Below are 20,770 nucleotides of genomic sequence, written 5' to 3'. Positions count from 1 at the left end.
TGTTAATTTAGAGAAATGTCCATATATATGATTGTGGTTAATTTGAAGCGTGTTCTTCCTTTTCGTCTCTTGCCTGCATGTACATCTGTATATATGTCCACCGAATACTTACATGCATACAAAGAGTCTGGAGCAAATGATCGACAAGCCTATGATTCATCAGCATCGAAGCCATATTGGAGTGATATTCCACTTTCAGATTTCAGTTTGAGGTATCCTAGATACACCTAAACATCTCCAAGTCAAGATAAGTGTAACAAGAGAAGACATAACTAAGGTAATATATGTAGCAGTGTCGGTCAAGGCCTGCTTCCCACACCAAATCCAAGTTCGAAGCCCTAAATGGCTCGATAATTGTTGCACAGCAGCTTTGAATTGCACGGATTCATTTCTTTGCGCCTTGTTCAACCCCGTGAACCTCCAAAACAGTCTACCTACATGCAAGCCATTGTGCATCACACCTCAACTCATTAACTTCCAATCTAAGATCAGCACTTCATATACGAAGTCTATTATTTAGAATAGTATGGCCTTTGCTTGGACGTTTATATCTTTTCAGATGTTCATATGTACAAAATCTCAACGCTGTTGGGTATCATAGTTCTGTTGCTGTTCTAGTCATGCCAACGTAGCTGCCAAACTACCTGGAGTAGATCACAGCCGAGGCCTCCAAGATAGACGATATGGTAGGCAAGAATGGACTCGGTTATATATGGCACTAGACGAATCATTCACCATAACTCGTACTTCTCAGGCCACCTTTCCAGATTTCAAACTCTACCTCGCCACTTCTTCTACTTGGTTGACCCTTTCTTGGTGAGTCCTTCGGGCCTGCCGTCCACGGCGAGAACACAAGTTTCATTGTCCTCCGCGTAGTAGATTCAGAGGTCGGAGTGGGGTTCCGCGGGTCAGAGACTCGGTTCTTGAGATAAGGGGCAGGCATTGCTATTGAGTCCGCGTCAAGATGGGCGTCGACATTTCCTCCGTTTCGGTAATGGGATGCATCCTGCGTGGCTGCCAGATATGCACTATCACCCATGGAAACGCCTACAGCGTGGGATTCTTCCTTTTTCAGCGCGATCCGACAGGCGATCTGCGTTGACCAGACGAGTCCCAGCGCCGGGTTCTTCAGAGACCCACTCTCTGGGTACGCGCCATCCCCCCAGCCAGAGTAGAAGCGCTCCTGGTGAGCGACGTTCAACATGCTATTGCGCACTCGGGGAGAAACCAAGTACGAGCCGTCGAAGTTTTTATCGTCTGGTGCGTGATATGGCGACGAGGAGATAGCGGGGGAAGAGGATGGTGGCTGTTGGCCATTTCTAGTAGATAGCTGTTCAGTCCGGGATTTCGGGAAGGGGGAGGCAGGGCCGGATCCACGACTTGGTGTTTGACTCATGGACGGAAACCCTGTCCGTGAGGCTGGCTCGCTGCCTTTTAGAGACTCGAAACGGTCGGAGACTTGGTTCGCGAGCACGATGGCGATGTCTTCCTTTACGGCGAGGTTGCGTAGTAGATGGCCCAGTTTTGCGAGCTCGGAGGAGCGTTTGGCGTTGGCTTGGAGGCTGTTCGATTCGTGTTCGGCGCGGTAATTGGATGTTATTGAGTCGATGATGACCAGGCCGATATCGTAACGTTCGATCGCGACGGGAAGATGGTAGTTCAAGATGTGGTCTTGTGACTCCAGGTCCATGGCGTTGATGGATAGGATATCCTGCAGCGAGGGTGTCTGCTCGGCGGGGAGTGTTGAGAGGACAGGATGGCATTCTAGGATCTGCGAGAGTCGTGGCGTAGATAGCGAATGTTCGGTCGATATGTATATGGCACGCCGTTGTAGACCCTGTGGTTTGGGTAGCTGGACGGCTAGGCAGAGGCTTAGGAGGAACTGGGTCTTGCCGCTCCCACTGGACATCGATCCACAGTCAGATGGACCTGCCTGTCGGGCTCATAAGGCTTGGATGAATACCTGCAACATACCTCTCACCCGTAACTTCTGTGACATACCCGGTCGGAATTCCGCCTCCTAGCAGTGCATCCATCGCAGGGTCAAGAGTGCTGATAGTGTTCCATTGTGACGCGCGCTTCGTCGAGCCGATTTTCCTGGTCGTCGCGTCAGGGTTTATACTAGAGCTGGGTCCATCGCTGGTCCCTGTATTTGTCTGCGGCTTTTCGAAGCCAACATCCGTGTGCAATGCCTCAACAATACAGGAGGAGAGCCGGCGAACATCTGCGGGAGGGACGCGGGCACGTTTCGCAATCTCGAGTGAGTCGAGCGTGATCACGTCAACAGTGGTGACTTTAGCTCGCTCAAGGGGAGGGAGAATGTGTGCGAACGGTTTTGTTACAAAGCCAGGTAAAACCAATAGAAGATCCATAGAAGCAATATGGAAGTTGATATTGCGACTCTGGACCTCCCGACTGCTCAAGACATCTCAGCCAATCACAACAGGAAATAATAGTATTCTGTCATTGGCCGATTCGAACCTTCGACGTGGGTACTTACCCACGTGACTACCCGATCGCGTAGGACCAATTATATGTCATTGAAATGACCCACACCATATAAGCCTCAATACAGGACCTGGAAGGAAGAAAAAGAATAGGTAGCTTCTCTTTGATTATGCGTGTCATCCTTAGTGCAGGGGCCATGCTAACCTTCTCTGTATATTTTCAGTTGACCATATGCCCCGAAGGGCTAAATGTGTAGCCTTAAAGTTCATTATAACCTCACTTTTCGGCAGACTTATACCGCCTTCACTTTTGTATATAACCACATGAAACTGAAGGACAACATAGTGCTGCAGCAATGGGGCTTTGTTCATGTTGTTAATAAATTTCATGCCATATATCCATGTGGAATGGACTAAATCAGAACAAATTGTTACGATATAAAATGTGATATTGGAGAACTCATTGTATAATTTGCTTGTACTCCGTATAAAGCCGGTAGGTGCCTTTGGCGTCCTCGACACAACTCCAAGGTTTCCGATGTTACGATCTAGATCTGATATGCTATCACATGCTGTCACATGCTAGATCTGATAGATTAGTTTGCTTTCTTCGATTTGTTTGCTAGTTCTTTGTTTGCCTCGCCTGAGCGAGAAGAGACAGGGTTTGCATCGTTTGCACTAGATCTCGGCTTGACTAGCTTTCTCAGATCGCTCGCCAGATCTCTTACTTTCCTTCTTTCCTTCCCTGTCTTTAGTATCTTGAATTTATGCACTCTCTTGCTTTGCTTCTGCTGGCTTGTAGATCTGGCACGTCACATCCGAAAGGAGTAATGGCCTCGCGCTGGCCATTGCTTATATACATTCACGGGTTTACGTTCATGGAGGTGAGTGGTGGTGATGGATAAGCTTCTTGGTGACATGGTTTATCCTACTTAGCTAACTTTTAATCAGATATCCATTTTCGCAGTATCGTAGTCAAACTTCTATCAAATTTTGATCACCTTTCGGTTGGGCAGCTATATAAAGAGTATAGCGAGCCTAAGACCGTCCTTAAAGTACCTCACATACGAGTGTCCTCGGCTGAAGTTCCTATTTCACATACTGTGGACAGAAGGAACACGAGCTGTTTCTGGCGCACAGCCTCGGGTGATGGTTTATACAAACTGGCCGTTTACATGATGGCTAGTGGAAATGTTTCTCTCTGCCTTAGGGATTGAGTTCGTCGTCATCAAAGCTGGGATGCCACCGGAGGTCCCTTCTTGGTGGCAAAGGTGTTTGAGAAGCATCGATCAGTTTTAATGACATCCCGAGGTCTTATCTTGATTAGCAATGACCTTGCTTCTTGCTCGGTGGAGATTGTTGATCCCATGGTTTTCACGCCGGTGAATACTTATCCTGTTCTCCAAAAAGACAAAGTGTTCTGGGAATGGGAGTCTCTCCTGAGAGAACTTTTAGTTCGATTGGACCTAACTTCAATTCGATTCATTGGATGCTTCCGACGTGGCAGAGCCCCCACGCTCCTGGATTGTTCACCAACCCTGTTAATACTGGTCGATCGCAACCAGGACTGGACCGAAACCCGGGAGAAAGTCGTTTCTATTCTGAAGAAGTGACGTCTCCAAATGCCTAGCTGTTGAAATTGGTATGGATAGGCCGGTGTACCAGGCGGACCGCAAAGGGATCAGTACTGGCCTTGTCGAAGGACTTCTGAGGAATGATACTCACCATTCCCTCAGCCGCGTGTATTGCCACCCTCAACGGCTGAGGCGTCTCCTGGGTCCGCTCGTCTGCAGTCGCTCAGTTCACAGAAAGCGATTCGGCTACACGTGTTCTAGTGACTACCCATACTTGCGGCGCACTGGGTCTAAATATGCATGCTTGTTGCAGCCGCATCGTCCTGCTAGAAGCAGCGCAGAACTATAATGGACTATTCCAAGCGATCGGCCGCGTTCACCGCTTGGGACAGACGGTGGAGCAAAAAGCATGGTATTTGTTTCAGAACCACACTATCCAGCGCTTACAGGAGTTCAGCTGCACTAAAAAGCTGCTACCTCAATTGGCGGCGCAGTTCAGACCAGAGCTCCAGGACCGTAAGACCGCTGTTAAGAATCGGGATAAGGCGACAGGTCCCGAAGATGATGATGGCCCCGACCCTTCTGAGTTTTCCCTAATGGATCACCTTGCATATGAGCTTCTTGGTGATCAGCTTGGCGTCAACCCTGAGTCCTCCCGCTTCACTATGGACGACGTTCACGATCTTGGGGATAATCGTCACAAACGCAAGCGAGCCAATGAGACTATCCGGGAGTGGCTGGAGTGCTTTCATCACTGGGTCGCATAGGTTTCGGACAAATCGGCCCGAGACGCCTGTTTCATTCCCGACTGAGTATAGCTCGTCTTCATCTTGGACAGCTATATCGTGGGTAATAGGCATCTGTTGGAACAGGGCGAAGGCGTCTTAAGCGAACGAATACCACTCATGCATGTAGGATAGGGAAACGCGATCGCCGTATATTGAGGGATCTGCCGTGCTGAAGTCGAGGCGCAAATGTGGCAAAGCACGAGCTAACTGGGTCTGTGTGGGTTCCATAGTCAAGATTCGAAGCGTACCTACCTATCGAGGTAGGATAGGTAGGTAGGTAGGAGTTCAAGGGCCCGCGTTCGAACAGAGAGACACCTGCACAATCAATCAAAGCTTAAAAGACGAGTGGGGCTGGCCGGCCCACTAGACGAAGGTCCGCAGGTGACGTGGGGAAATTCCTCAGTTCTGCCCCTGAATACCGCCACGAACTGGGATAAAGGAGTGAATCCCAGTCCGGACCCTGACATAGTCTACTCCGATAATCTTTTTAGAGGTCTTTTTAGCGGTCTTTTAGTAGTCCCCCGCTGAATTGTGTGATGAATACTTTTTTACTCCTTTATTTCTTAAAGGTGTCTCGGGACATGAAAACACCCCACTGAACCATTTGAAGACTCGCGCCTCTATTTTCTACTTCGGCCGGCCTTAAAGTTCACGTTCCGACTTTTGATATCTTTCGACCTCTTTAGCAGCCACTCACATGATAAAAACCCCCTGCCGCCCATCCCGACCAAGGCAATAGCCCAAATGCAAAGAAGGGTCCTGAGCACTCCCATTATCGACCGCTTTGACAGGGTTGCTCGGAGCCGAAACGGATATTACCGGTTTATGTAGGAGTACGGAGAAAGGGGCACAGAGTAGCATGATTCAGTCATAACAAGGGGAACACTTCAAGTTGCATATCTCCATGTCGATGCGAGAAAGACTCTTACCGAATACAGACAATTGTTCCTAAAATATATAGAATCATTGAACTTGCGCACATATTCCATTATTGCATTAGGAAGGATAATTCCGGAGACAGCCAAGGAAGCCTGCCGAGCGCTAACGAAATTTCTGCAATCGAGTAATAAATCATTCTACGGAGTAGAAAATCAAAGCGCTGAATCATGGCAATGCCTATGATCTTCGGGGGGCTGGAGTTTGCCCACTAACGGCTAAACTCATTCAAATGTCGAGGGTTGGATAAGGCAACTACAAAGGGTTGCTTACGGAGTGGGAGTACTCCTATGCGTACTTTCGAAGTCGCTTCTTCTTTTTTTCCAAGATTTCTCCAGTTGAACTTATTATCATGTGTTTATTATTTTGATTATGTATGCAGATTATTGCCCAGTGAGTAACTGTTCGCATTGTGCCGCGAGGATTTCCAACCCATGCAACACATGGCTTAGTGGAGTTTGGAGCATTGACAAAGCTTGGACCGAGCGCGTACGACAGTACGGGCGAAGAAACAGTGAAACGTAGCGAATAAATAAGAAATCCAGGAGCGCATTACTTATGCAGATCTTCGCCACGAGAAATTCTGCAGTACCGAGTCCATGTATGCCGGGTCTAAATTATATACAATATAGACCCCAAATTGCATTATCACTTGGAATATATTATAAAACATAATTTCGTCACTTGAGTTATGGCCAAGTAGGCCAAGGGGGATTTTGAGACGGACGGATGGACTATTTCGAGCTGATGCAGTAGTTCCTCATGGCCCGACTTCCCCGGTGCTAAAATGCCCAAGAAGCCAATTGAATATAATTACTCCGTACGGAGTATTCCGCGCCTATAAAGAACCTGTTTCGGAATATAACATGTATCATACTCCGTACTTGTTACTCCGTACAGCAGTGATAAAAAAGGATGAATTCGAGTGTGCACATGAAAAGAGCCGTTAAACCCAGGCCAGTTTGGAATTCCTCGCAAGATCGCGACTAAGTCTGCAGTCCCTAAATGCAGAACGGAGTATTCCGTAGCTTCTCTCAATTTTGTTTTATTCGGTCTGCTCTACTTTGAGCGTTTGAAATAAACAGGTCTACACTTAACGGGGCTGTATGGAGTACGGAGTAGCTTGCGGTGACTTTCATTCTTGACAGCATCCTCCATACGGAGAGTATGGAGTCGTACCAAACAAGAGAAAAAAGGACGGAGTATGCATAATTTATCCGCTTCATAAGTGAACCAGAAGTTCAGCCAAGTTCAGCGAAAAGATGGATTTGCAGAATTAAATTCATCGAACTGTGCGCACATTGGATGAACAACTGGCAGCTGGGGCAACTCCTGCCAGAAACCGTCTAGACTGGTTTAAGACATCGCTGATTGGCTTAGCGGGGTCGGACGTGAGAGTGGATCGGTGGTTCGATGGAGTTAGGCTTGAATGTCAAAGCGAATCACTGCCTTTTGACGGTTGGCAATCAATGTCTAAATTGGGAGGTCCATGTCGGGAAGGTTCGAAGTTCCAAGTCCGTTTGATTTTTATGTTTTTTATTAATGTTCTCAGGGGGGCTAGACCGGTAATGAAAATACACGGGATCTGAAATTTATCAGAGGAATTTCTTCTTTTTCTAATGAATGAACATTAATCCTAAAACTTGTAAAAAAGTGAGATCTTTTCAAGCAGATTGGCAGATCGATATTCATCTATAGAAGTCGACAATATAAGCATAGGACGTTATGGAGACAAAGGAAAATAAAGGGAATCCGGTCCGTTGGACTGGGTTGCGGCCGGAACCTTGGAACCCAGCAAGATAAACGCCGGGTAACGTGGAGGTTCCATGGGAGAATAAATACCAGCTCTTTACAGCAAAAAAGCAATGAGATCTACAAATCGATGTGTGTTGTCATCTTCTTAAAAGGAATATTCCTTATTTCGGATTGAATTTTATTATATTTCCACTCTGCTGTTATATCATTGCAAGATACATATATGTGTAGAGGTAATATTCAACTGAAGACACTATAGAAGACCATCAATATAACCTTAGATTAATGCAATACACACATATTTTTCTAAAGAAAAGATATTATAGAAATAAGACATTAAAAAGCAGAAAGCAGAAAGCAGAAAGCAGAAACATCGGAAACAAGGAAACCACACACGGTCGGGGGCCACAACCGAACAGGTACTTTTGTTCAATACCATAATTACCCATCGGGAGGGCGTACCCAGGGCTCGGGGTCTGTTAGTGTCACCGATTCCCACTCTGCCCCCTCTCCTCTTCTCTACTTTCCATTCACTTGGTTCGAACTTGGAGCTTCCCAGAATCTATTGGGATTGGTTTTCTTTCATTTCCTGTATGTGTGGGGGATTATCGATTTGACTACCCTGGAAGTCTTTCCAACGGCTTATATGAAGCCAGGAACTAGGGGAGAAGAAGGCCATATCCCACCAAAATAAATCAGCACAACTCCAAGGCCGCGTTGATTCCGGATTGTACATTGCATTTTGTGGCAGAATCAACATACTACGACGAACCAACCCCCCGACCACACGGTCGACCTTTGCCCATACTGCGACCGGCAGAATATCTGGGAATAACAACATCAATCCGCGAAAATGGCCAACAGACCATCTCTCATGCCACCTCATAATGAGACCGAGCACTCCGTTAGCCGGATCACTCGTGAAGGCAAACAGCTCACGTACAAATTGAGTGTGATGCAACAACCAGAGCGGGCAAGAGCATGCGGCGCGGGAGCAAAGTGTCAGTATTTGCTATTGAGCCTAAGCAAAGGTTGCACGTTGACTGACCATCCCAAATAGCATCCGCCGACCGTCGCCCTGTTGATCCACCCCCTGTGGTCGAGCTACGCATCTTCGAGTCTGACCCGGCTAATGATACACAAAAGACCGATATCACCTTCGCCTACAATGCTAATTTCTTCCTCTATGCAACCCTTGAAACCGCACGCCCTATCGCCCACGGGCGGGTGGGTGGACCACAGTCCTGCCCTGTATTAACCGGTGTTCCAGTCGCCGGTGTCGCATATCTCGATCGCCCTTCACAAGCAGGCTATTTCATCTTCCCAGATCTGTCGGTGCGCCACGAGGGCCGGTACCGCTTGAGCTTCCACCTATACGAAGAGATCAAGGACGCCAAGGATGCCGACAAGGATTCGACTTTGCCTCTTCCCAACCAGATACCTCTTTCCGCTACATCGAAGCCGGGCATCCCGCAAGCATTCCTTCATTTCCGTCTCGAGGTCAAGTCGGTGCCTTTTACCGTTTATAGCGCTAAGAAGTTCCCTGGTCTAGCGACCAGCACATCTCTAAGCCGCATCATTGCTGAGCAGGGTTGTCGTGTTCGCATTCGTCGTGATGTTCGCATGAGACGCCGGGGCGACAAGCGGGATGAGGACTATGAATTCGGCGAGGAACGCGCAGCTGCGTATGCAAGATCATCAGATCGTTTCACGACACCCGACAGGTACGCGGCTTCGATGGATCGCCCTAGATCGAACAGCAATGGCAGCAATATTGAATCACCTTACGGGTTCGTTCCCCCGGATCGACGACCATCTGCACCCGACTATGGCTTCCAGTGCCCGCAACCTTATCAAAGACCCATGCCACCCGCACCCATGTCACACTCCCAAACACCCTCATACCAATCACACCTTTCATTTGGCTCCACGCCGTCGCATTATCCGGCTCCTCACATGCCTCCTACACCACCACCCGTTGCACCGCAAGGCATCTACTCCCCGCAGCACGCATATGCCCAGATACGACACCCATCCAACGGTTCCGAATACGAAGGAACACCCATTGCGTATCCGGCGCCTCAAATACCTGTCGAACGAGGTGGTTACCCCAAGCCTCCTATGAGTTCCTATGCCATGGATCCACCAAAACCAAACTCATACATGGATCCTCGCATGCCTGAACCGAGTCTATACCCATCCACGCCTAATGTTCCGGTGTCCCGTCCTCAAACACCGAACTTGCCGGCCATGCCGCCTCCCAAGCCTCTATCAAATGACTATGCCAACCATGTTGTTCCTTCTGTGGAATGTACTTCACCCGGCGGCAGTGGCGGCGGCGGATACGACAACGTTAGAGGAAAGCGTATGGTATACCAAACTGGGCCAACATACGGCAAAAGGAGTCATGAAGATACTTTCGGTCTTGATGACCGGTCAATGCAGAACGGCATGCGGCCTGATACCGAGCCTTATCCCGCTTATCGCGATTTCTCGGGAGAAAGTCGAGCTGCCCTTATGGCTGAGATGGGTATTCAGCTATCCTACAAGCGTGCCAATGGCAAAATAGTCATGAAAGCTCCTCCGTCGAGTACATAAGACCTGCGATTGCCTCAAATATCTTTCCATAATGGCGGAAAACATGACATACTCTCCCTGGGCTTTCCTCGATGACCGAGTCTTGATCCGGTTAATGGACCTGATTCTTGTGATGGTATCTGATTGCATCGTTTTTGTACATAACTTGTCTCCTGATTCCTCATTGAGGCTACCCGAGCCCTAGATTCCTTGTTGCATTTGGACTCATCTCTTTGAGAACTCATTTCTTTCATATTCCACTCTTTTGCGAGGAATTTCTTTGGTCAAGATTCGGAGTAATATAGGGGTTTGGTAGTTTTGCTATTCTTACTCCCAGCCTCAATGATCATTTATGTTTGACACATCCATCGACTTGAATCTCGAATCTCCTCTTCATCAAACGCAGGGCGCCTCGTTCCTTTCATCCCAGATCGGAACAGAGAATGTCACTCCTATCTCGATTCTAGCTAGGATGTCCTTCAACATTTCTAGGAGCATACTTTCCAGACAGACAAGGACTTGTCTCATTAATGTTATGATACTGGTTTCCTTAACCCCTGCTGCTCAATCTACCCTTTGTACCGGCGATGTGGCATCTTCTTGATACCTAGTATTTCTCTTTTGATCCATTTTACATGTATGATTTGCGATTCATCCGAATACATACCTACATGTATGTAGAGATACCTGCACTTTAGTAGCAAAGTGTTGTCAATCCATGTACATATTCATGTCTCGGTTGGTTATGTCATATTCTTACATTCCTCGAATACAAGGCACATGTCTGAGACACGCGAAATTCCAGATCGAAGGCCAGGATTTATAGATATACAGATATACATATTTGTACTTTTGTTTGGGGTTATGGTACATTCTGATTATGTAGCTGGTACTTGGTCTATCACAACAGATTGGCGGTAGACGTGGGTACCAGGTACCACAACAAACTTCCCCCTTGGCAAGTGCGGAGTATGTAAACAAACCTGGTCACCTTGGAGTCTCCTGAGATTTTCATTTCGGTGTTCATTTTTTGCTTCATTGCTTACCTCCATTTCTTAGCTTTCTTTCCTCTTAGCACTCATCTACTTTTCTATGCCAGATTCTAACAGACTTTTGCGACATCTTTCCAAGGGCGTGGGGAAAAAAGGATAAGCTGCAAAGGTAAGGTCCCTTGCCATAACCCCCATGAAAGGGATCTCAACGCATAAAAAGGACGAACCTAACTTGACTGCGCAATATCAGTGCCCGCGACTCCAAGATGGAAATGGACATCGACCCGAGCCCCGCACACCAGCGCACATCGCGCAAGCACCTACGCTCTAGCGATGATGAGGACTGCGATTGGAGCTCAGACATCTCGGGACAATTTGATGATGCCGACGAGGCGCACCCAGATGACCACCGGTCGCCGGCAGGAAACCTGGCCAAACGACGTCGCTCGAATGACTGGCCGTTGCCCGAGGAAGCCGCTGATTACGGAGCCCATGATCGCCGCGCCCAGCGGGGTGAAAACGGGAGTCTCAGCATGAGCGGAAATGGTTCAGGCTACAAGTCCTCGCCTCGCGCTTCACCTCGCGGATCGCTCGCTTCCCTGCGCGCTCGCCATGCCGCGGCATCTGCTTCTAGCTCCCGTCGTCCCAGAGGACGGACATCGCGATTCGTCGAAGCGACTATGAATGATAGTGTGAGCGAGAAACCGCCCAGTATCTACTTTCAGGAGGAAAACAAACAGCCTGGCATTCAGCATCGCTCATCTGGTATTTTTCGTTTTGGGAAGGCTATTGCTTCGGCGTTTAATCCCTTTGGTGGATGGGGGAAGAACTCGGAGGGTTCGCCTGCTAAGTCGCCGCAGAAGGATGTCATCAATCAGGCGGAGCAGGCCTATGCGGAATTGAAGAAGGCTGGCTACAAGGGTACGAATAAGGGCCATTATACTGAGGGTCTTGGTGTCAACACTACCCTCGCCGACCAGACCTGGCGGTCCATACAGCACAAGATGGAATACGGTTCTCCAGCCAAAGGTTCTCCAGTCAAAGACCCGTGTCGTCACCCAATTGGACAAGGAAACCATGATGCGCCCTTACGGTCTGAGTCTTCGGCTTCCAAACGCTCCTCTCTTCAGGATCTTCGCCTACCCAAGTCTTTCTTCAAATCCCATGGATCGCCATCTGCTTCCCCAGCTATGTTTTGCGATAGGACTTCCGATGAATACGAGCAAACTGGATTGCGCAAGCAACCCTCCCGCAAGGAACTCTCGCGCCAAACCAAGCTGCTCAAGAAAGTTAGCAATCTCGAGGACAAGCTGCAACGTGCCCGGCAAGAGCTCCGTGAGCTCACAGGCAACGAGGAGCGGCTCCCAGCGCCTGTGACCCAACCAAAACCCCTCAATACCGAGATGGATCCCGCATTGTTCCCAAGGAAGTTTGTCCCTGGTGCCCTTCCCACTCTGCCGTCGGAAAGGCTTCTAGATCAACAGGCCGCAGAACACGAGGCGTCTGGATCTGAAGCGGCCAATCTGACAGCCCTGCCATCTGTGGAAAGCCGCGAAACTTTCTCCTTCGAAGAATCACGACCGCCTCACACCCCGGCTACGAGCCAAAGTCCAAAATGGCGCTCGAAAGGGACACAGCCGTCGTCAATGGGTAAGGACCGCTCCTCCCGTAAACGGAAGTCTTCCATTCCTGAATCTATCGATAGTGGGAACCCTCTTCAGCCCAGTCCGACGAAAGGCATCGACGATCAAGAACGCGATCCCGAACTCGATGTTCTGATTGACTCCGGCCTACTTAGCCCACCCGGAAAAGCGAAATGGCCGAAATCCGAGGCCGGCGAGAGCCCCGGCTCAGCCAAGCGCAAGCAAGCCACCGACCACGCAGCTCCCCCGAGCGAGCACGAAGAGAAGGATGCGGGAGGAAGTACAAGTGCCACGCGCAACATCAAAAGGTCCCCCAACGTTCAACCCCGAAAAGTCTCCGGGACCACGCGCTCACCATCTTCCAAGCCCACAACCCCTACTCGCATGAAAAAGAGCCACACCAATAAGCGCCCAGCCTCTTCGCCTGCCGCTACGTCAGATGACGATTCGCGTTCCAATATCTGGTCTACGCCTTTGCCTGCTCCGCCAAGTAACTCCCACCGCGAAGCCTTCTACCACCACCCACGGCGCCAGCTCAATCCTGACCGTAGCCCTCGCACCCCGACACGGTCGAAGACGTCTCCTAGTCGCAGGCGGTCTGGATATCTCCGTGATGACGATATTCCGCCCGTACCGCCTCTTCCTGAAGAGCATCGCTCAAGCGCTGCTAAAGTCAAGGTCGATGCGAATAGGTCGCCTAAAAAGAGGCCTGTGTCTGCCCCAGTGATTTCTCCGTCGTCGGCTTCTGTTGGGGATTCTGTGATTTCTGGCCTTGAAGATTACCAATGGCCTGAGGATATCTTCTAAGGGCTTTCGGTTATTTTCTTATGAGGAATGATGCTTATGAGGTTTCTTTATGTTGGTTGGTTCGTTGATCATAGCTGTGCGAGGTTGTGTATTTGATTGGGGGTCCCTTTTGGTTGATGGTTTTGATTTCTCGCGGTGTTGGTCGTCGTGATGTAACGAAGTAATGAATTTTATACCCTTGTGGATTGTCTTCACTACCCTTCTACCGTCCATCTTCGCCCAAAGCAGATTGTGTTCTCTATATGGGGTTTTCACACATCACACCTCCGGCTCTCTGCGGACCAATCCTATACCACGAAGCGCGGTTTTATAAACCCGTCAATCCTGATGTAAGGCAGTATCCTTGGGCAAGATTAACCAGCTCACACCAGCAGCGCCGAGTAAACCGACAAGCATGGGCTGCAGGACCTTGACACCAACCTTTCCCGCGATGATGCCCGTCAAAGCGGGAAAAACCGATCCGCCGATTTGACCGAGTACGAAGACAAATGCTATGTGGAGTAGAGTTAGAATAGAAATGTAGACCCCAGGGATTCCAAGGCCGCGATTAGCTTACCGATTGCAGAGGAGCGAATCTCTGCTGAGAAGATCTTTGAGCCGACCGATATACCCTAAGCCAGGGGTTAGATTTGGGATCAGAAAAATACAGTAGTGGACACTTACTGTTGCAAAGAAAGGACCAGAGAAGAATCCCAGTAGACTGACTGCTACTGCCTCGGTGATGATATTTGGGACACTGGTAGATCGCGAGTATTAGTACAGACAAAGCAGGATACCGGTATATAGATTGGATCTTGGATATGTTGCCAAACTCACAGCCAGAATACCAACTGCAAACCCACACACAGCAGAGCATATAAGAAGATCATCCGACGCTCGCCGAGTCTATGCGTAGGCTCAGCGAGGATAAGACGTCCTAGAAAGGCGCCGCCGTAGAAGCCAGCTGGGACATAACCCATTTCTTTGACGTCGCCGTTGCGGACGTTGACAAGGTACTCGACCATCCAGCCTGATATAGTCAGTTTCGCAGAACAAATAGAGAAACAACAGAAGACATACCTCCAGCGGTGATAGTAGCACCAAGAAAGAAAAAGAAGAACAAGCTCAGCAGCCAAACCCCCGGCGTAGAAAGCGTATCTTTGATCTCCTTGAGCGCAGAACTCGAAGCAGTCCCGTTTCCCCGCTCCCCCCTCACAGTCGAAGCAGCCATACGATCCCGGAAAGAACCACCAACGAACGCAAGATTCACTACACCCACGCCAAGCGGGAAAAGATAAAACAAATACCACTTCGAATCGACATTTGCCGACGCCACGCCCGTCGCTACGAAGGGTCCAACCAGACACCCGGCCATGTACATAGCATGGATAAAGCCGAGCCAGCGGTGCGCGCCATTCAGCGCCGAGACGAAGGTGTTAGCGTGGGTGTCGTTGTAGGCTTGGCCCAGACTGGCTAGGAAGAATGTTACCGCGTACAGTGCGAATGGGGGTTCCCAGACACGCAGTACTTGGGCTAGGACTTGGATGGCGGCGCCTAGACTGAGGATTGGGCCTAGGTCTAGGTATTGGGTTATTTTGCCGTTGGTTAGGGCAGCGACTAGCCAGCCGAGGAAGGTTGTGCCGTATCTGCCGATGTTAGTGTTGTATTGGAGATAGATATCCTTCCAAGGTTGGTTTGGTCTTACAGCACGGCTACCATGTTCGTGCCGATGTCGTAGGTGCGTATCACGTAGGGAATGAGCGACCCGAGACTTCCGTCGTTGACTCCCGCGACGAAAAAGGATAATCCTGCGCTGAGGATTTTGGCATACATCCATTTTGGGTCTGCGGGTCTTGAGTCTTGTGTTGTGTCATTCTCGGCTGGAGTCGCTTCTGTAGAAGCTCTTGTCTGCAGCACGATCGTCTCTGTTTGCGTCTGGGTGCTCATGATTAAATGGGGAATACAGTGTCTTGGGTTAGACCGAAAGATGGAAGTGTCCCCCTTTTTAGACAGAAATCAAGATTGCGGAGGTTCAATATCAGAACACGAGAAAACATGGAGAAATGCGGAGTTGGTTAGCCCTGGGGCCGGAGTTTAGCCGAACCCCAAGGATTATCGCGGTCAATAACCCAGTGCCCCCAAGTTACAAAGAGGATGTGATCTCTGATATCTATTGCTAACCATAATCCCCTTAAAAATGTCTATGGCTTTTTTAAATAGTAAGAAGGATGCAGCATTAGGTATATATTCGAAGCCTACACCAGCATGACCGAGGCACTTACTGTATAACATATTTTAGTGTTGGACACCGCACTTGATATATATGGTTAAAAACAGCCCTGGGAGACTGGAGTTGCCACAAAGGATAAAGCTAGTTTACATTCAACTGGATAGTACTTACACTCAACTGAATAGTAAGACTGGTTCAAAGTAGTGCTGTGTTGCGCTGACAGCCACTTGAAAGACTTAAAGTAGCACCCTCGATATACGCAAATCCCATCTAAAGAATAGCAGTCGCATTCGCGTGGGAACCCACTCCACCTACAACCTGTTAGCATAGCCCATAGACCCAGCACATGAACCCAGCCCTGAGTCCCACAAGAAAGATACATACCTGGCATATTGGCCGGAGCACTAGTCATAAAGAAAGACCACTTCCCCCTTGCCCTACACTTCTCAGCGAGGATATCCAAATCCCACATCTCGCCAATAGGACACCCCCACAGCGCCAGCAAACTCTGATGCAAATAGTCTTGTTCCGGAACAGGCCAAGACTCAAACGTCGGCGAGTCACCCGCCACAGCCGCAAAATAGCAATCATGCAGCCAGTCCCGGATAGCCGGCTCGCGCGACAGTCCCGCAAAACACAAGTCCTCGTGGGACCGTGTGGCAGCTGCGTACCGCTGCTCAGAACTGAGCTCGTAGTATCGCTCCACAAAGCCGGAGCGGACGAGTAGAATGTCTCCGATGCGGATGTCGCCACCTTCGGACTCTGGACGTAGATTCAGGCCTTGTGAGGCTGCGCATGCTTGTAACTCTGATAGCGTAATGCTGTGTGTTGTGTATGGGTCGTAGGGCTTGTTGTGTGTTTTGGCGTAGTGGTAGTAGTCCAGGAGGATTCCTCGACCGGCGATTCCGTGTGTTGCCCAATGGTGGATGCTGCAGCGGTGGTTTGAGGATTCGCCTACAAAGTCGGTGCTTTTGGCCTATGCGTTGATGAATTAGTATCCGGAGACAGAAAATGGGAGCTTGGAATAGATATACCCCATTGTAGAAACACTGGCTATCAATGTGACCGAACTATGGACGTATTAGACCGGTGTACGAGTGGTGGCTTCGGTTTCTTTGGAGGGAATAATCACTTACATGCCGGAATCCATCCCACTGCGTCCCGCTCTGCGTGTTCATAATGTAAGTATCGTCATAAGCAACACCATCAACAAGCGTTTTGATGTTATGCTGAAACACCTCGCGGTCAAAAGCCGGCTTCTCGGGTACTGTGAGAGGCAGACTTGATGTTGACACTTGTAAGCCGAGTTTGTAATTTAGCGTAATCTAATAGTCCACTAAACTTACTCCAGACGCACCATCTCGCCAGTATCAATATCAGCAACAGATGCCTTGACCCGCTGTGGTGTCAAGAGGTTCAGTCTGCCCACCTTTACATCAGACAAATTAGTCACCTGGAACAGAACATGCGAACAGGAAATGGCAGCATCGTACCTCATCATCTTTGCCCCAGACCCAAGCGGCACCGTCGGGTGCACCAGGAAGCTTTGGGAGATCCTTTCGCGAAGGAAACTGGGTGCTGTTAGGGTTCCAAGGTAATTGGTTGGCAACTTGAGTGGAGGATAACATGGGGTTATTCTTGATGTGACTCGATATGGCAGAGAGCTTGGAAACACTGCTGGGCGCCATGGGGAAGATAAATATTGGATATATAACGAGGGAAAGGGAACAAGAGATTAAAGCCCCAATTTCCGACGCTGTCCCACACTTTATGTAGCACACTGACTGGACACTGACTCGGATAAAAGTTACCTGTTACACACATGGCGGGGCGAGTTTATAGTGAAAGCAATGATCATTGGAGAGAGAGATCGGAGGGTCCTGAATTGTTGGCATATTGGAGCTATCTCAGCTAGGATGTATAGACAAGAGGCTCCATATAGATAATGGAACAGTGCAGCGTACTCCGTAATACGGTTCTCTATTAGCAATTTATAAGAAGCGGTCGGTACAAAACAAAGGTGTGATGTATAATGTATATGATGTATCGGGCGGGGGAGAGCTCAAAACCAAGATCTGTTGCATGTGGAGACAGCCAATTCTCCACAGTTGGGATCCACCGAGTGACGTCTGGAAGTAGTATTGGTTGGACACCAGATGGAGTCCGATCTATGTTGTAGGATGGCTGCTTTTGAGGTCCTTGGCCCCGATGAATGAGGGGCGAGAAGTCTCGATACAGCGAATTACAACGCTGTATGCAGTGTTTATTTACATTATGTAGATCTAGTTGTACGGAACACATGTACAATATACAAAGAAAGAATAAGATTCGAAGGCCATTTGGCCTCGTTTTTGCCTTTTTCATTTAGGTCATGGATGGGGGCGGGATTTTTCTCCCCAGATGATGTACACATAATAACGATATCTGCTCTATGCCGGCGAGCTCGAGAGACCATGGTGCATTCGCCACTTTCTGCACAGTGAGAACATGACAACAATCCACCAGGTCCAGGAATTTCAGAAGACGCTGCAGAAAGGGTATGCGTGGCAGATGGAAAAGAAAAACAAGATAAACAATAAAGAGAAAAATAGAGAGGAAAAAAAAAAAAAAAAAAAAAACACCCATAATTGCTGTTGCGAAAACTATCGCATGGCCAACCCAGTATGCCCCCGGCCCCAGTTGCCATTGCGCCGAAGAGACTAGAAAAGATTCAAGTGTGATTATTCGTTTCGGTCATAGGTCTTGCCACCCAAATATGAAAACAAGATAGCAATCATCGCTAGAAGGACATGTAATCAAAAGAGATCTCGATCAACCTTGGGATGGAACACCAGTGGACTCCGAGGGGACCCGGCCGCCCCGACCCCGGCCGTAGCCACGACTGTAACCACCTCGACCACGACCATAGCCGCGGCCGCGGCCACGACCGCGGTAGTTGGGGCGGTAGCCGTCAACGCTGCCCTGTCCGAAGGTTTCCATATTGCGTTTCTCCTCCTCGCCGCGCCATTCACGACCTCCGACACGAGTGGTGTTTTCCTCGCGATCGCGAGCCTCACTCGAGATATTGTCGAAGAAGGAAGAACCACGGTTGTAGCCATGGTTGGCAACGACGCCGACGTTTGACAAGGATTCCATGGATTCTGCCTCCTCGGCTGCATGGGCCTCGGCTTCAGCAACAGGCACTCCCGTGGCAATGGCCTCCTTCACCAAATCCTGCTTGTTGAACTTGGCGTTCGCCGTTTGGAAATCGTAATCCGATTGGGGGACTTCGATTTTCTTGGTCTGGTGCTGAGGACGAGCACCGCCGCGACCACCACGAGGGTGGTGGTGACCGCCTCGGGCAGGACGGGTGTTGTCATAAGGGCGCATGTGGTTCATCTGTTGCGTAAGCGCGTCCACTGCACCCTCGGGCTGTCCAGCTTGCTTTTGAGCACCAGGTTGCGGCAACTTGGCCATGGCCGCAGCAACGGCAGCAGTGGCGGCGGCAGTGGCATCGGTGATAGACTGGTTATTTCCGCGAGGGGCGCTAGGAATGTGGGCGGTCATAGGAGCAGGCTTTGGGGCGGCGATCGGAATAGCTGGCATGACTCGGCCATTCTTTTGAGGGACAGCAGCCAGAGGAGCAGAACTGACAGGGCCTTGCAAAGCTTCAGATACAGTGGGCTTGGACTCGATGGGAGGAGTGGGGGCGTTCTGAGCAGCTGGGGTTGCGTTACCGCTCGTAGACTTGTTGGTAACCTTATCCCCGACCGGGAGTTCAGAGGTAGGCTTAGGCGCGGGTGGGGCACCAGGAGGTCCCGGGCGCTGAGGTCCAGGTTGCTGAGGGCCAGGCTGTTGAGGTCCAGGTTGTTGACCAGGGCCAATGGGCATCGGTGGCTGGAATTGACCGGGCCCAGGAGGGAATCCATGGCCTGGAGGGGGGTACCATCCAGGCGGAGCACCATACGGCGGGAAACCAGGACCGGGAGGGAATGGAGGAGGTGGTCCAAATCGCTGTCCGTAGGGAGGGTAGAAACCTTGCTGGAATTGGTGCTGCGGGGGGTAACCGGGAGGAGTAGGGCCGGCTCCCTGGGGCAACTGGGGAGGGCCCTGGGGAGGAAGATTCTGTGGAGCAGGTCCCGGCTCAGGAACTTGGCCAGGGACGGGTCGTTGCGCGCCCTGTTTGCACTAGTCAGCACACTGCATACAATGACACATGAAAACAAGTCCAAGACGGGGAAATTGATCATCAGAAGGAAGGCAACGGAAATCTCTACACGGTTTTGCGCATTCAGAACAGGTCTGTGAGTTTACATCCGAGAATTTTTCGTCACTTGATCAATTCCCCGAGGCAATGGGCGTGTGGTTCGTTGTGCTGGATGACGTGGTGGATCGAGGAAAGAGCTATGGTGACTTACCCCGAGAATGGCAGGGTCTTCTGGTACCCGAGGGGCTTCTTGCGGTGCGGGCTCCTTTTGCTCCTCCCCAGCAATGCTGATGTCCTTCACATCACTTCCTCGAAAGACAATGTACTCGTACACACTGGTGGAGGGAGGCACTTCTTCGGCGGGGTTGCCACGGCGCCCTTCCGAGCCGAATGACATGACATTCTCAAGAGCTATCGTGGAAGCTTCTGGGTTGATTTCGTGAAGAGTACCGACATAGCTGGAAGCAATTAATTTGTGTACAAGGCAATTGAGAGACTTGATAAACTCACCGAATATCACTCTTCGAGATCAGGTTGAAACGCTGACTGCCAGATGTTAACTCCCGGCCACCCCGGCTCCGAACAGGTTCAGACTGACCCTATGAGGTGATTCATTTCCATGGCAGCTGTGCGCGATATCGCGCGGGGTAAGCAAAATGGAGATACGGAGGGAATGAATAGGAAAACGGAGAGATCTGAAGAGACGAGATATGAGGTTGGGAAGAGAAGGGAAGGGAGAAGAAACGCAAATTCTGTGGTTTTGTGGAGGATACGGGCTACGGTGGACGACGTAAGCTCAGATAGCAATTTTGGAGTTGGCGGGGGAGAAGTTGACGGGGAAAAAAGAGAGCTGCTT

The 20,770-nt window shown here is 49.8% G+C and overlaps 7 protein-coding genes across 7 annotated transcripts; 3 read left to right on the top strand and 4 right to left on the bottom strand.

The window, feature by feature from the left end:
- Window positions 1-727: 727 nt before the first annotated feature.
- N7525_002709 (putative DNA repair protein (Rad57)) lies at window positions 728-2,372 on the bottom strand (the record flags this gene model as incomplete). Its single annotated transcript, XM_002559686.2, has 2 exons — window positions 728-1,901; window positions 1,975-2,372. 2 exons carry the CDS (start codon window positions 2,370-2,372, stop codon window positions 728-730), a joined length of 1,572 nt encoding a protein of 523 aa, XP_002559732.2.
- A 1,945-nt stretch (window positions 2,373-4,317) lies between these two features.
- On the top strand, window positions 4,318-4,788 carry N7525_002708 (uncharacterized protein; the record flags this gene model as incomplete). The annotated part of the gene is made up of 1 exon (XM_002559687.1): window positions 4,318-4,788. One exon carries the CDS (start codon window positions 4,318-4,320, stop codon window positions 4,786-4,788), a length of 471 nt encoding a protein of 156 aa, XP_002559733.1.
- A 3,565-nt stretch (window positions 4,789-8,353) lies between these two features.
- On the top strand, window positions 8,354-10,098 carry veA (sexual development activator VeA; the record flags this gene model as incomplete). The annotated part of the gene is made up of 2 exons (XM_002559688.1): window positions 8,354-8,501; window positions 8,561-10,098. 2 exons carry the CDS (start codon window positions 8,354-8,356, stop codon window positions 10,096-10,098), a joined length of 1,686 nt encoding a protein of 561 aa, XP_002559734.1.
- A 1,237-nt stretch (window positions 10,099-11,335) lies between these two features.
- Window positions 11,336-13,519, top strand: N7525_002706 (putative nuclear RNA binding protein; the record flags this gene model as incomplete). The annotated part of the gene is made up of 1 exon (XM_002559689.1): window positions 11,336-13,519. The coding sequence occupies one exon, from the start codon at window positions 11,336-11,338 to the stop codon at window positions 13,517-13,519; it is 2,184 nt and encodes a 727-aa protein (XP_002559735.1).
- A 318-nt stretch (window positions 13,520-13,837) lies between these two features.
- Window positions 13,838-15,445, bottom strand: N7525_002705 (putative MFS transporter; the record flags this gene model as incomplete). The annotated part of the gene is made up of 6 exons (XM_002559690.1): window positions 13,838-14,010; window positions 14,076-14,130; window positions 14,183-14,255; window positions 14,336-14,528; window positions 14,579-15,144; window positions 15,204-15,445. The coding sequence occupies 6 exons, from the start codon at window positions 15,443-15,445 to the stop codon at window positions 13,838-13,840; spliced, it is 1,302 nt and encodes a 433-aa protein (XP_002559736.1).
- Window positions 15,446-15,998: 553 nt separating this feature from the next.
- N7525_002704 (uncharacterized protein) lies at window positions 15,999-17,416 on the bottom strand (the record flags this gene model as incomplete). Its single annotated transcript, XM_002559691.2, has 6 exons — window positions 15,999-16,039; window positions 16,113-16,704; window positions 16,763-16,798; window positions 16,865-17,009; window positions 17,075-17,157; window positions 17,222-17,416. 6 exons carry the CDS (start codon window positions 17,414-17,416, stop codon window positions 15,999-16,001), a joined length of 1,092 nt encoding a protein of 363 aa, XP_002559737.2.
- Window positions 17,417-18,539: 1,123 nt separating this feature from the next.
- Window positions 18,540-20,535, bottom strand: N7525_002703 (uncharacterized protein; the record flags this gene model as incomplete). Its single annotated transcript, XM_061212408.1, has 4 exons — window positions 18,540-19,886; window positions 20,126-20,372; window positions 20,425-20,460; window positions 20,513-20,535. The coding sequence occupies 4 exons, from the start codon at window positions 20,533-20,535 to the stop codon at window positions 18,540-18,542; spliced, it is 1,653 nt and encodes a 550-aa protein (XP_061069429.1).
- Window positions 20,536-20,770: the final 235 nt, after the last annotated feature.

Source organism: Penicillium rubens, assembly GCF_028828025.1.
Source record: "Penicillium rubens strain IBT 27055 chromosome Unknown utg000002l_segment0_segment0, whole genome shotgun sequence".
NCBI classification, from domain to species: domain Eukaryota; kingdom Fungi; phylum Ascomycota; class Eurotiomycetes; order Eurotiales; family Aspergillaceae; genus Penicillium; species Penicillium rubens.
This window is presented reverse-complemented; position numbering and strand designations above follow the sequence as displayed.